The sequence below is a fragment of the Pezoporus occidentalis genome, unplaced genomic scaffold (assembly GCF_034315485.1).
Source record: "Pezoporus occidentalis ecotype Australia unplaced genomic scaffold, CSIRO_AGI_Poc_V1 ctg342, whole genome shotgun sequence".
Taxonomy (NCBI): Eukaryota; Metazoa; Chordata; class Aves; order Psittaciformes; family Psittacidae; genus Pezoporus; species Pezoporus occidentalis.
Window position 1 is genome coordinate 205,525 of NW_026915397.1, and position 16,014 is coordinate 221,538.

General features: G+C 41.3%; 1 protein-coding gene across 1 annotated transcript in view; it reads right to left on the minus strand.

The window, feature by feature from the left end:
• Positions 1–13,431: 13,431 nt before the first annotated feature.
• CEP126 (centrosomal protein 126) overlaps positions 13,432–16,014 on the minus strand; it is a 41,362-nt gene continuing 38,779 nt past the window's right edge. The window contains 2 exon segments of the mRNA XM_062629852.1: positions 13,432–13,649; positions 15,317–15,381. Of these exon segments, the coding sequence (XP_062485836.1) occupies positions 13,542–13,649; positions 15,317–15,381 (173 nt within the window). The 3' untranslated portion in view covers positions 13,432–13,541.

The window sequence follows — 16,014 nt, forward strand, 5'->3', positions numbered from 1 at the left end:
TGCCCTTCTTAGGTTCCTGTTTATTTTGAATGTCTTCCTTATTGCAGACTTTTACCAAAATGTTGATTACATCCTAGTGAAGCATTGATAGTAAACCTGAACACTCCTTGCAGAAGGACAGATTTCTCAAGCTCTCATCCTATCACTGGACAAAAGCCCTCAGCTAGACAATACTTGATTTGTGGGAAAGGCGATGTTAAAAGCCCTAAATTGGCGTTAAATGGAATCAGAATTGTTGGCTCCTTTTCATCTCATTGAACATACAGACTGCTTGGCTGTGTTTATACTGCTGAGTTGATTCAAGCCTCGAGGCTGAATAGCACTGACTGGCTTGTGTCCACACTTCACAGGGTCAACTCCCTCTACAACTGACTTCTCTTAGTGACAACTGAAGTGGTCTAAAGCAGAGTCAAGGAGAGAAGGAATTAAGCAGTGTGACATTAAATGTAAATGCCTGAGTTCATTACCTGGTCCTCTTTTGCTGAGCAGTATAGATATACCCTGAAATAAAAAAAAATATCAAATTGCTGTGAAAACTCAAAAAACAAGCAACCAGAGCAACAGTGAGGATGAATCCATTAGATGTGTGAGTCGACAGAGGTACATGTCACAGCCTAGGGAGCGGGATCCTCCCTAAGATTTTCAGTAATATTCATGTCTGAAGAAGCAAAGCAGGCTTATTTCTCAAGATCATGGTCACAACAATCATGTGTCACAAAGAACTCTGCTGCAGCCATGCATACAAGGATCACATATACTTTGGCATAGCCTATGGGCCATGCCTGCCTGTACCCCTCCTGCAGGTGTATACACACACATATACATACGTGAGACAAAATTCATACACATGCAACATAGATATACAGATAGATATATGAAATAGAACCATCACTGCTCTCCAGTTTGTATACAAGCAGCTTGTGCTGTGGCACCCAGTGTAATTTTAAATTGTTGCTAAGAAATCTTCCCAACAGTGGAGTCATTGATTTAAATATGGTCCTTTTAAGATGTTGCCCTGGACTGCTGTTGGGAAGCTGCTTCACAGGCTGCCAGATACATGTTTTTGTTGTATAACACCAAGGGTGGTTTAGGAGATGAGGCTGTCTGAAATCCTGGTTAGTCTGGGAGAAGCCAAATCCAACATGAATCACATACTGTATCTTCACGCAGTGTAGGGTGGGACACTGGCATACACCATCTCTCAGCCTCTGCCTAGTTCTTCCCAGGCCAGAAACAACTGAGCTTGCTCCAGAATGGAGCTAGAGAGTGAACTAACACTTATGCAACAGGGACATTCAGGAGATAAGACTTGGGCACAAAACTCTAGCAGACACCAACAAGACAGTATAGATGTACTTTTTGTTTACTAAATTTGAGGTAGCATTTTTCCTATGTGTTATATCTTCTATCTAGAGTAACCCAAACCTTTATAGCAGTGTTGGTCAGGTTGGATTGGGGAAATTATTTAGATAAAATTGAAAATTTTGCCTTGAAAAACTGAGTCAAGAGACTAGGAAGGTGTAATACCAGAACTCCAGTCCAGTTTAATATTGAACATGCAATATATTGTTTTCACTCGATATGCTCATAGTGTGACATAATACTGAAATACAGCCAATTGTCTAATATTGATGGCCAGATTGTCTTTGTTAATGTTAAACCATGTCCTAGCACAGAGATGATCTGCCTGCCTTATGGAAACTGTAACCCACATTCACATGACAGTATGTCTAAGCGAATATATTTCATTAGACTTTTAAACCACCTCTACGGCTACACTGGAAACATGCAGTAATGCAGGGAATGGGCTAAGGCACTGAGCTGCGAAGGTCTATAGAATTTAACTGGAGGCACAGTCCCTGATGTGGTATGGGATGTGCCACCTAGCCCTTTCCCAGGCAATGTCCAAGCCCAGCTGAGGTCCTGGCACAGTCCTGGGACTCTTCCTAAATGCAACGTATACAAAGCCACCTGCTCTATGGGGAAAGAGAGTTTAGCTGTAGAATGCCACTTGCTTTTGGAGCTAGATAATTGGCTCTGGTCTATTTTATTTACTGATAAAGATGTAGCCAAACTGATCTATGCAGAGTCAGCTTAGCTTCTGTACACCCAGTGGACATGTTAAGAATTAAAATGCAGAGATTTCAAACTTCCTTGGTTTAGGTTTGGAAACAGATTTTTTACATTTACTTATGGAATCCCAATGCTTCAGTTACTAGGATAAAGGAGAATTGACTGCAAGTGAACAAAGTTGTATCTACAGGGACACGGCCAGTTTGGCCAGGGTATGCCACAGGTGCATATGCTTTGATGAACATCAAGTTCTCATGTTATACATGCTTTTATAGGTAACTTGGGTAATCTCATCTTAAGATCTAGCTTAAAACCCCTCAAACAACACAACAGTGTGCTGAGAGAAAAAGTGAAGAAGATCAGTAGATCTCTTCTGAGTCTGCCCGCAGGTCATCTACCTTTTACACAGTGCCTGTGTCTGAGCTAGTCTCTAAGTTCTCTTTCAAGTCATTAGAGACACACAGGTACTTTTAGAGACTGATTCATCTGACCTATTTTAGATATATAGGGGCAGATGAATCATACCTTAAAATTGTCTACTTCTCTCCAGTTGTTATAAAGGAAGCACATGGCAGTTATCTTACACATAATTTCTACGCATCTGCAGGAGACATAAAAAACTTCTAATTCTTCAGTCTACAGTGGTACCAAACAATGATGTTTAACATTTTCTTCAAACTTTCTGAATCAATCCACACACAGCAGCAGTAGACCATCAAGGTGGAGCTTTTGTGGTGGCCAGGCAGTGAAGGTGAAGACCTCAATGGGTTGTGGGTGACACAGAGTGGCCTGGGCGCAGCTGGGGGCCCTCCTCAGCACCCAGAAAACACAGTGGCCAGGACCTGGGGGGACTTGGGCTCTGCTACAGCTGCAGATTTATGGCATGTTAAACCTCCAGCTACCCAGCTGCCAAAGGAAACATGAGCAGCCACAGTAGTTACATTCTTTATAGGAAGTGAATAAGCACAAAAGGGCCATCTGATACCCCACATGCTAATGTGTGAGTACTGTCTTATTAAGGACAAAAGAGATCTGAGGAACAGGCAGAGATGTCACATCTAGTACTTCTGCTTTTTAAAATATGCTAATAACTTCATCTTCCTTAACACTTCAGGTTTTCTCTTCCCTAGAGAAAAAGAAAACAACAAACAAAAGCCAACAAACCCAAGAGTAACTTCTAGACTCATTTGGTTTAATATATTTTTCATGTAATAATACCAGAAGGATCTTAAAATGCTGTCTTAATTATAGGCCAGATGTTGTATACAGTGCCAAGCTAAATTGATAGGACAGTTCAGGGTTGTAAGTGCTGTGCCACAAAGTTATGTGTTTGTAGTCAGCTCTCAGGGGGAGGGTAACATGGCTCCTTACCACTGAGAGAGAATTTTAACCAAGGCAGACAGGGAAAATCTGTATGATTTTAAGAATTACGTTATTTTTAAAAATCTCTTTTGCATGACTTCTGGAAGGATTTATGCTTTGCTATTCAGGAACCGAAATAGGCGTTTCCATTGGATTCACCTTGATCTGCTGCAATGTGCTCTGTACAGTTACTGCTCTTTTTGGGTGCTGTTCAAGTAGTGGGTTTGTACTTGGTTTATAAACCATACCTGAGATGTTATGTCGACCTGGAATGTGGACACTCAATTTCCATTAAAGTGACTGGGACTTTGAACCCTGTCCCTTCAGGGGAGGCCTAAACTGAAAATAAAACAAGCTGCAATCAGAAATTTTTGAGTTATTCACCTATAGCCACCTCTACGTATCTGTGCAGTCACTGTCCTGACACGCAGTTTCCTTGTTGGAAATGGTCTCAGGGCGGTGTTTATTGTGCTGCCATCTCCTCTCCTTTCCTGTCATGTCCTCATAGCCAGGAAGAGCATAAACCATCTACCAGGTCTGTGGGAAGCGTGGGGTTGGGTGGGTATTGTGAGCGTACCAGGGCTCTCTCTTTTCCCAAGTATGTATTTTCTATCCAATTACTTCTTTGAATATGCCCTGTCTAACAGCACATGAGGGTAGCCTGGCAAACAACACTGCTGTGGTTTTACTTCCAGTGTTACCCAGGACAAGGCTTGTGAGTTAGAACCCTAAGGTGCAACAGGTCCCAGCCCAGGGTGTTAACACTGTCTGGGCTGTGAAGTAGAGCTGAGCCATGGGGATGTAAATCTCCAGAGATAGAGAGGTTGGATAGATGAGGCCTGTGACTTCCTAAGTGATCTAGGGTATTTAGAGCCCAAATCTACACGTCCCTGCATATATGTGCTCTGAAAAATGAGGTACCTTTAAAGTACACCCAACAGATGAGGTAACACGGAGCACACATCAGAGCAAAGGGGCACAGATGAAGTGGGTCTGGTTGACTTTTGTGTAGGGGTCTAATGATCAGAGCAGTCCCTCAGACAGTTTGCCGTAACAATTTGCTTTTACTAACAGGATCCTTTCTGCAAGTTTATATGTTTCAGAATCAAAGCGTGTGGATCTGATAATATGGTTCTTATCATTTTGGTTGAGTGTGTGAATACAAAATATGATTTATGAAAACACGTTGTGGAGCTTGATTACAAGCTAAAGTCAGAAGGTTCTGCATAGCATCCTCCTGCATAAACTCAGCCTTGCTTTTCCCACTCTGGGAATAGGTCCTCAGAAACATGGAAAGTGCACTTTTCAGCAGGGTGGCTTGGTGGTCAGCTGGTAAGCGCTGCAGTAGGAAGGTGTGAGTGGAGAGCTTTCCAAGAAGGGAAACACGGAGGACAAAACATATTTTTATTCTAAGGATTTAACATAGGATTCATTGCTTTAAGCATTGCTTCCTCAGGTCATTGACTTTGACAGAGCCTGAGTAGCTGGAATAGACAAACTCTTGATTGTGTCTTCCAGCTCTTTGTACCAAAGGAAGAAGTGTAAAATGGTAGAAATCAATAGCACTTTGGATAGGAAACTTGTAAAGGAGAACTTCCTTGATGGAAAAAAAAAGATTTATGGAAAGTGTGGCTATTGTGGGGGATAAAAAATAGTTAATAAATTGGGGGGGGGAGAAAGGTTCACATTTTTCTGCCACTTAACACTGAACGTTCAGCCAAAGGGAAAAAGGTATGGATTAAGAAGAAGACTGCCAAAGTTAGTTAAAGCTTATCATTCACATATTGCCTTAGAAAATGTCCTAATTATGCCATATCTGGTCTGTCTGGCATTCAGCAGCAAGTCATTAGCAAGATAGAAAAGCTGCTAGTGCAACGCAGTCTGAACCCTGACAGGAAAAGCTTACAAAACAATGAATAGCACAGAAAAAGTGAGCAAGATGTTCCTAGCTCCCCAGACTCACCAGAGAGCAGAGGTACATGACATGCAGCTGAATCCATTTCAAAATCTGTTTAAAAAATGAAGGTAAAAAAAAAAAAAGCTCTATAACAGAGAGGCCAGGAGCTGATTGGAAGGATGTTGCATTATTTCTTTTAGTCTCTACAAGGGGTTCAGGCAGAGGAGACCAGTCTAGCTACAGTCCCACATCAGGACAGAGAGATGATCTCTGTTGCTAATTCAACATGAAAAGACTCAGCTGTTGTACCTTTACTGGGGAGAAACCGTTTTATTTTCACAGAATAAATCAAACATACCAAAGACATCGCTGTCAATCTTCACAACACCCACTTTCCCCCATGCTACTGCTCTGCACGGTGTTACTCTCTTTGTTTCTATGTATGATGTGGCTGATCAGGTTCCCTGCAACAGTAGATGCTCTTTAGCAGCATTTGCCATGATGGCTGCCATCGGAAGATTTGCCTTAAGTGTTTCTGCTGCCGTGTCTCCTCACCTACTCTCAGCTGTTTAATATATGCAAACTGGCCATCAAATCTGGGGTTGAGCAGCCTCTCCTCTGACATGTTCACCAGCTGCCTGGGAAAACAGAACTTATGGGAGTATTACTACAGCACTCAATATTTGACAGGACCGTGAATAACAGGCTGGTTGCACTGTGTGCTTATTTATACCAACAACAGCACAAAAGTCATTGCAGGTGGAATTGGGAAGTCAAACGCCTTTATAATGATAAAGTGTCCATGTTTCACAGGAGAATGAAAAAGCGGTGATGACAGCTGGGTGGCATTTAGTGATTTTGAAGCCAGAAGACTCCTGTATTCCAGATATGCTGCTCTTTAATCTCCTAAGAGCTGTGCTGGATTTTGCTGCGCTCTGTGTGACTTCATCTTTTGTTGTGACACTCCGAGACAGCCTCCTGCTGAGGCAGCAGAATTGGACTGCAGGCTTCAGAGCCTGTTTTCTACTGGTCAGACTGGAAAAGAACCTCTATTTCCTTCTTACTGGTGGTCAGACAAAATTGTCCAGCAGCATTATTGAAATATTAATTAATGTTCTGCATGCATGATGACTACTCGACTGTCAGTGAAGAGGAGGTTCCAGGCCATGTCTTTACATCCCTTTATTTAGCAGAGAGGCTCTGGGGTAGCAGGAGGAAAAGCAGCTCTCAGGATTTTATTGTTATTCCACCCACTAATGGTTCTTCTGCTCTCGAAGACCGTTCTTTCAGTGATTATGTATTATTTGCAAATAATAAGCTATCTTAGAGTGACTCAACTGTCAGGAAACATAAATATGTGAAAAGGCATTTTAAGCCGTGCCTCCATAAATCTTTACATGTAATAAGCTTGAGTGTGAGGTTTGATCCCGTAATCATTTTGAGACTTATTAAGGCCAGAAACATAAGACACTGTAAATGCAGATTGAGACCACTCTATGTTTGACTAGCTATTTTCCTGAGAACTTTCTGACCTAAGTGTGTGACAGAAGCTTTCTTTTTTAAATAACTTTATGAATGTTTGCTGGCATGGCAAACCAAAAGAGCAAGATACAATAGCCTCTTGGTATAAATCTCTGTTAATGAGATCAGGACTAGAAACCTCATTGTTCAACTCACATTCTGTCTGAACGCAATCTGCTTCTCAAATTATAAATCAGGGGCAAGACACTGTACCATTGTGTAACCCTACACCCCGGCTCTGGAATGTTTCCTAGTCACAAGAGGATTGTCATCATTTCATTTACCAGAGAACTATCAAACAGGCTTGGGCCATATTTGGCCTACAACCCCCTCTCAAATGAAGACAAATCCCCCCTTCGTAGCAGGGTATTTTTGCAGCAGCAGCATCAGCACAGAAGCTTGCATTATAGTGTGCCACATCCTGAAATCGAAAAACAAAAGCTATTGTGTCTATCACTCTCAGAAGCAGCGCTAATTACTAAGGATTAAGAATTTGTTTATATATGCCCTATATATGTCCATCCATTTAGAAGACAAGCACACATATGTGTAACAAGATCATTGAATTGGAAGGTTTAGCTGTGTCTGCAGAGGCATACTGTGCGTGCAATCCTCTGCTGTCCCACAAGCACATTCTGCTTCGGAAAGCAGATCCCTTCTGATGGTCACAGACAGTCAGTCCCAGGGTGCAGATGGTGCAGTAATTTCGAGAGGTCTGAAGGACATAATTGCTTTCACATTTTCATCCAGTTTTCTAGCAATCCAAGAAAAAGGGGGAAGACTTACTCTATTAATTCTGGTTTAGGAGCTGTCGGAGAATTCCCAAGCTTGCTCTTCAGCTCCACCAGATGTAGGCCATAATACACTTAACCCAAACGCCCAAGCTCTCTGTTCGGCCAAGCCACCTTTCATTTCAGGTAGGACTCAGTCTGCAGGAAGCAAATGAGGGTCACCCTTAGCAACCTGTGGTCTGCCTCCCTAGTTCTGACTGCTGTTAAGAGTAGTATCGTAAAAGGTACATGTAAATACTTGTGCTTCCCCCCATACTCCCAGCTGGAACCTCCCTGAGCTGTTAGCTACTGAGACCATCTATGTTGGTACTGCCACAGCAGCTGTGCAAAGCAGCACCACACAGCTCTGTTCTCCAAAGGGAGTCTGTGGGCATGGGCTGGCTACAAAACAGAGGTCAGTGTTGCAACATAGATAGCTAAGAGAAAATAACTCCAGCAAACCAACCATATGATCTCTAAGGGTCATGTTTTCCAGTGCCAAACCCTTTGCCTACAGCTAGAACAGTGTTCAGACCACTTAAATAGATCATGCAAATGCTTTTTGCTTTTTATTATATGGCCAAACTGAGAAATCAGAAGGGGAAATAATTTCTACTGGCAAGAAATTACCAAAATATTTAAATAGACCTGAAAAAAAACATTTCACATAGCTAATCTGATCAAGCTGATTTTAGTCTCAAAACCTGATACTGAAGAAAAATGTCAGACTTTTAAATACAAACAGAAATATTTCAACTTCAGTGATTTTTTTTTTCTTTAACCAAAACACTTTGCTGAGTAGTAAGTTTATTCGGAGCATTTTCTTCTTTAGAAATAAATGTTTTCATTTATTTCGGCTTAATGTCACAGTTCTTCAATGACCATCAAATAACAGACAATGGTCCATTCTAGTGGCATTTTTACCTGACTGCATCATGGAAGGGACACCTCACACTAAACCATCTCACCCAAGGCTCTGTCCAACCTGGCCTTGAACACCGCCAGGGATGGAGCATTCACAACTTCCCTGGGCAACCCATTCCAGTGCCTCACCACCCTCACAGTAAAGAACTTCGTCCTTACATCTAACCTGAACTTCCCCTGTTCAAGTTTAAATCTGTTTCCCCTTGTGCCCAGTCCCTGATGAAGAGTCTCTCTCCAGCATCCTTGTAGGCCCCCTTCAGATACTGGAAGGTTGCTATGAGGTCTCCACACAGCCTTCTCTTCTCCAGGCTGAACAGCCCCAACTTTCATTTGCTCCAGTCCCCTGATCATCCTCACGGCCCTCCTCTGGACCTCTTTTTTTTTTTTTTTTCCTCTTTTTCTCTTTTTCTTTCTCTCTCTTTCTTCTTTTCCTGCCACTCTGAAAGAACATGAACTATTGGATACAGATTAAAGAAAAATGTTGAGCAATTCCTTCCTTCTCAAAATAAACACAAAGTTAATATATACAATAATAGAGACTTTATATGTAGATTTCTGTCACCCACAGCCACTTCTGTCACCTGGATCATTGCCACCATTGTTGCTGGCTTGGGATTTATATTCAGTATTGAAGGAATCCTGTGGTTATGATTTGAAATACAATTCCAAAAACATTGTGGAGTCATTGCTAGTTATATGGGGTCAAATTCACTCTGGGTGAATTATCTCTTACAAAAGCAGTGGTGTTGGAGCAAGAGTCGTTATGAGCCAGGCCATTATGGATATTCTGATGAGAATGACTGAAGGATACAGAACCTCCCGTATATTTGATTGAGCAGATTTAAGTGTTTCAGTGTGTTTGATGACAAGAGAGGCTGATTATTTCCACCCAGCCATAGCCATGTTTTAGGTGGCAGTCCTCCTACTCACTCTGCCTGTATTTTGCTGATTACTAACGTGCATTGTCATTCCCCTTTGGTCTGCAGAATCTGACAGCAGCACTCGTTCTCCCTCCCCAGCAGGAGGTTTACTACAGCTTCTGCCACACAGCTCAAGACTTGTGTACTAAATACTGGCCTTGTGCAGGTAAATGCATATTTCAAGGGAGCCCTTTAGTCTCAAATGCTTTGAGGTACCCTCAGTCCTAACAGCCTGTGGCTGTACAGAACAGCAGTGTTCACTGCTGCAATTTCACACCAAAGTTTGCTGTCATAAAGGCTCACTTGTGCCCCTTTTGACTGCAACACAGTGTTTAAGATGCTTGAAACATGGAGCACAGCTGTCAGTCATGGCTCTGCAAAGGCCTTCATCCCTTCACAAGGCTGATGTTCTGTTAACCAGTGAATCCGGTAGCTACAAAGCATACTTCTTCCCAATGAAAGCAACTTGGCCAGGAGCAGTGGCTGAAGGAGGAAGGTCTCTGGCCTCTCCCAGTCTCCCTCTTCTCTCCCATTACCACTGCAGTTCTTGCCACCACCAGGACCTGATCAACCAGCACAGGTAAGGCCCCTGCTGCCTGATGCCCCTGGCTGGCAGAAAGCTCCAGAAGAGGATGGAGATTCAGAGTCTTGTTCAGAAACCCCAGGCTGCCACAGCAGCTCCAGCTCTAGTCCAACCAGTCCATGTCTCCCTGCCTGTCCCTGCCAGCACTGAGCACATACATAGTCCCTGTTTGGCTGAAGCTTCACCAACCCCACATCCACAGCACCCTCGTGGAATCACCACTGCCTCAAGAGCCAACAGCAGGCAGAGCCCCTTCTTGTCCTGAAGAGAAGGCCCCAGGTCCATTGCCTCCTGCCACCTCAGAACCACGCTGCAGGCACTGGGGTGGGTGGTGGCTGCCAGCCTGTGATGTACAGGCAGATAATATTCCTCCTGGCATCTTCTGCTGCACAGGTGATGCAGGAGAAGGTGGACCTTGGCAAGGGTGCTATCACACACTGCAAACACATGATAGGGTTGTAAAGATGGTGTTAATTCAACCCCTTTCTTCTAACCCTGGCCTTGCCCTGGCAGTGTCTGCCCTCATCTGGCTCTGCTCCACTGCCATTTGCAGCCCATTTGGGACATTCTTCCTGACTGCTGCCTTGTATCATAGAATCACAGAATAGTTAGGGTTGGAAAGGACCTTAAGATCATCAAGTTCCAACCCCCCTGCCATGGGCAGGGACACCTCACAGTAAGCCATGTCACTCAAGGCTCTGTCCACCCTGGCCTTGAACACTCAGCTATTGTAACTTGTCCTGAGTAAAACTGGAATGGGTTTGTCATTACACAGCCCATCCTGCCACGGAAGAGCTATGGAGCTGCCATCTCCTGCTGAAATCTTGCCTTCATTTGATCCTGGAGCCTTACTGCTTGCTTGCAAGCCTGGCTTTGTGCAGTGCTCATCACAATCAAGCTTTCTGGGGCATTGCAGTCATATAAATAAAAGATTATGCCACGGGTAAATTTCCCCAGTAAACCCATGATTTATGCATGGGGCAGTTTACTCAGTGTTGCAGCTCAAGAAGCAAATGAGACTAAGGAGGGTGTCTGAATGTAAAGCAGTAAAATCTTTGAGAGAAGAAGAATGTTTTTTGTGAAATATGAAAGTTTAATTTTATCCTTGAAATATCAGGTTTGTGCTCTGAATTCCCTGCGCAACTTCATGTGACCTGTTGGCCTTTAGCCTTTTGCTTAAAGTACAGTTGGTCACATGGGAGAGATGTGCTGAGGATACATGGATATTTCTGGGGATCATTGGCATGTAAAAGCATGGAGGTGTGCTTTCACCTGAAACCATCCCTACAGGCATTCAATCATGTTGAAAATCTGGCACAATGGTGCACATTTAGAGCAGCTTTGTGGGTGTTTTGTATTTAAGCTTTAACCTGGTTAAAGTTTTGTGTTAACTTTAACCTGGTTTTCATGCTTTCTTTTCATACTAAAATGTCATTGTAGAAAGAATATGAACTAATTTCTTTAAAAGGCAGGAAAAATGGTAGGCAGAGGAAAGAGGTTTTGAAAGAAATCAAAAGTACACAAATTCTAGCATGTTCACATCTAAACTTGATAGATTTTAAGAGTTACTTCTCCTCACACTTGAAAAATAAAATTAAGCCTTTTATTTTATTTCCAAATAACCCTCAGCTAATGGGAACAAAAGCCTTTGTCAGCTCTTTGCAAGTGCTCAGAATCCAGGAGCTACCTGTGGGTCGCACACTCTTGCAGTGCATGTTTGTGGTGCCCGAGAGTGATGCTGGCTGGACACCTAACCAACAACTAGCCTTCAGCATTGTCAAGAGAGCCAAAGTGATCTAAGAAACAAGGTGATTGTCTCCGAGTTGAAGCCTATGACCCTAAAAGAAATAACTAATTTGAAAATATTTTCCTAGAAAAGTAAATGCAGGCACCTCTATTTGACTGCAGTCCCACTGTGTAATTGCGGAAGCTGACTCATGGGTTTTGCTTTTGCCACCTAAACCCAGTAACAGGAGAACAAACCTGGTCAAGCTGGTGTTCTGGCTTGCTGACTAGCAGGGCTGGTTTTGATCCATGGCCTCTGGTATTTGGATTGTTTGCTTTCCCCTCTCTTAATCTCTGTGGGGAGGCTTTTCCTCACTATTTAAATATTAAATACTCGCCGTACTGGAATGTTGCAGTGTACTGCATACAAAGAGAGATGTAAGGGCTCAGTATTTTCAGTGCAAACCAGTTTTGAGTTCTATCTCAGAAGGCCTTTGTTCATTTGCTCTGAGGATACACAAATCTCTTTTGCTAGGAATTTTACATGTATTTGAGCACCAAAGTCCCAATAAGCACTGACACCCATCAGAATCCTTTAGGCACATGAACTGCAGCTGAAGCTTCCCTTTTCTGTCAGCAGTGTCAGGACAGACAGCAGCAGCGAGTGTAAGACAACAACTTTCTGCGATATTGATGTCTAAATACAGTTCATATTAACAGGCTCCAGACTGAAGTCTGCCGCTTTCAGTCTATCAGATTTTTCCTCCCAAGGCATTGCAGTGCCTAACTAGAACCACAGCATCATTCCATTCTTCAAACCATTGTATTGAAAAAAATCAATCTTATCCTAATCCTCCTTTGTAAAATTTCAGGTGCTGACTATTCACTACACATGTAGCTCACCTTATTCTTGGCTGATACTACACACCAGCTCTAATCCCCTGATAAATTGTCTTGTTATAATGAGCACATTTTCCTTTTCTCTCCCTTTTGCAGGCTGGTTACTTCCTAAGCAATGGAGGCACTTAACAAAGATAATGGTACGATGATCTTGGTATGATGGGGAATAACAAAGTTTATAGTCATTTAGTTGCTTCTTTTGGGAAGGTATATTCTCTTCAGAGAAACACCATTCCCCTGGTAAAGCACTGAGCCCGCTTCTGAAATACAACTCCCCTATGCTCCTGTACACTGTAACCAAGACTAGCAACAACACTGAGTGGGGTACAGGCATATCCCTGGCAGAAGTATCTTACATCCCCAGACAAACCTCACAATTCTTACTATATAGATACAAACAGAAAATCAAGCATCTAATAAGGAGTTAAAAATCCAGAGAGTTAGTAATTTGCTTTTATTGCTTCTCTGATTCTGTGCACTGCATACACCTTCTACAGTTTTTTTCAATGTTTATCTACTTTGCACTGAAACAGCAGAGGAAGGGCAAAGGGAGGAAGTTAAAAGTTACCACTCCGTAGTAACTAACTTTACAGATTTAGGTATCATGTTAGTTAACTGAAAAAAGGCCTCTAATCTAGAACCAATGTGACAATGCAGACAGGGGTTTTAAATAAATTTTACAGTAAAGTGCATAATAAAATACAGTTAACTATCCTAACAGTGCTTACCAGTCAATTGTTTTACTGCTTGTTTTACTATTTGTTTTACTGCTTTCATCTTTATTTTGTTGCTAATTTTGTAGTGTCAGATGGTACATGCATTACGTAGAAAGTATGTCAACGTGCAATATCCTGGAGCAGACACTGTCAGAATCTTCTATACAGCTGCAGTTGATGGCTACCTGAGGCACTGTGCTACTGCCGGGAGGCTGTCACCGCGTGTGCCAAAGGGGAGGAGATACACTGCTGAACGCTCTATAATAACACAGAGAACAATGAGGGGTTGGTATTACAGCATACAATGTCATTCACACACATTACTGAGTGAATATCTACACTTCATGTTGATGTTCTGAAGCTAGGAGAGCTGAAGCAGGTTGCTCTCTTGGTGAAGTAAAAATTTCAAATCTCCTTGCTTCTCCTAGCAGAAGATTTGATGAAAATCTCAGTCAGCTATACTTTTTCTGCATCTGGGAACTTGTATGACAATAGTTTACTCTTATCAGCAAGAAGAATTGCAGGCCAGTGCCTGGGATCTGAAAGTGTATGTACAGCTGTACACGAGTACATACGTTTACTGCACATTGAGTTTAAATGCCCAAATATATACTTGTAGGGAACAAAGGGGATTAAAATGTCCATTAGAAAACTTACACTTCCAAAGACTGGACAGCCTGAGTAATGTCTACTGTTTGTATCTTATTCATGAATCAAAGATCTTGTAGATGAAGAATTAGAAGGAGAAAGCTTTTGTCACAGACCAGCCAGCCAGGAAGTCTGACTACTGAAAGCCAGGAAAATGCACTGGTGAGGGAACAGCTCTTTTTTAAGTAGGACAGGGTATGAAGAAAGCTGGGAAATGTTTTAGTAAAACACAGATCCGATAAAGGTAGCTGTGTTACACTAATTGATGAAAAATAGAAAATTCACAAGTTGCTTAGCCATAACAATTACATTTAAAAGACAGGAGGCAGGGGAGATGAAGCTGAGGTTCTAAATCACACCTAATACTAGGATTCACAAGACAAGAGGTAATTATATGCTGTGTTCTTTTCACAGTCCCACTTCAAACAAGGCAATCATTTTGAATGTAGGAGCCTGGATTCTTTCCATTTTTTTTTCAGTCTCAAACTCAGTAAGTGGCAAAAGCCTTCTGTATAAAGAGAACTTTCTCTAGCAGTTTTGGTAACAGTTTATCCAGTAAATGAAATATGTGAAAGTATATAAAGTATGAAGTTTAGAGTCATCTATTTTTTTTCCTTGGTACAAATATATAGTAAAAGAGGAGACTGATAATACAGAATTATAAATACTAATTCCTGCATTATAAACTGAACATTTGAAGTGTAAATTTTACACTTCAGACACTAATCTGCTGATTCAGCTCTTTATGTTCTAAATATCATGACTATTTTGTTTCACATTGACATGTATGAAATAAAATACAAACAGTAATTGAAGAAAGGTAATACCTGTCACTTACGGAACATGGCATATCTGCAGGTCAAAGTCAAAATTCACTGTATTACCAATTATACACCACCATGCACCACTCCCCATTTCCTCTCTACATTATTAAGAAATACAAATTAATTATGAGCTATATATAGTTGAAAATGGACCATGCTAAGTTATTATTGCTTAGAAGTTCTTGGAACTTCTGGGACTTTGCAAGTGTCTTCAAATTCCAAAAGGAAAATGAAGCCAGAGCATGAGGCAGTTTGATAGAAACCTAATGTCTGCTTACAGTATTACAAAGCTCGTACGTGTTTGGTTTCTTTTGTAGAGTAAATATAAATATCAAATTGTCAGTCCAATCAGCAGATTGAAGTCAATATTTTCAATTATATTTTTATTATAAAATAAGCCAAGAAGTCAGTTTGTAGGAATGAAAGCTGAACATACTTAAATTAGATACTTACTAAAGGGGTGATTATCTGCAAAATATTTGAAGCAGATAGGTTTCTAGTAATGGCTTCTTGAACATCTAAAAATAGCATAAAAGTAAATAATAAATATTATGTAAACCAAATATACAATAAAAATACGATTCACAGTCAAATATTCAACACAAAATTTCCCAAACATTGTCAAAATGGAGCTTAACAGCACTATTCCTTTTTCCCCTACCAACAGTTGCTGAAGTATAAGCTGTGTCTGCATTTTTAAGATTTGCAGCTAGATATTATTATCTGAACATAAAATTTAGTGTCAGTAAAAAGAAATCTAAAGCTAGAGAAAAGAATGGCAGCCACCCTAAGCTGGCAGCAAAAATTCCAGACTTAGACTGGTTGATGAGTAACTGTTATTCATTAAAAGGACCGTTATTAAGGTACACAATTTTCGCCACTTAATTCATAACGTGAAAACAAAGCCAAAAATTGGGGTTCAAAAAGGTTGTGGTTTAAAAAAGTAATGTGCTTACATGACATGAAAGTACTTACACCACTTTACTTACTAACAGGTATGTACTTACATGTACTTACATGTCCTGTAAGTCTACCTATAAAATTTCCCAGCTTCTTACTACCAATTTTAATCCCTGAATAATTAAGAAAGCTAATTAAACTTATGAGTTACACTTTTTTATATATATGTATTACATTCATTTTCACAGTTC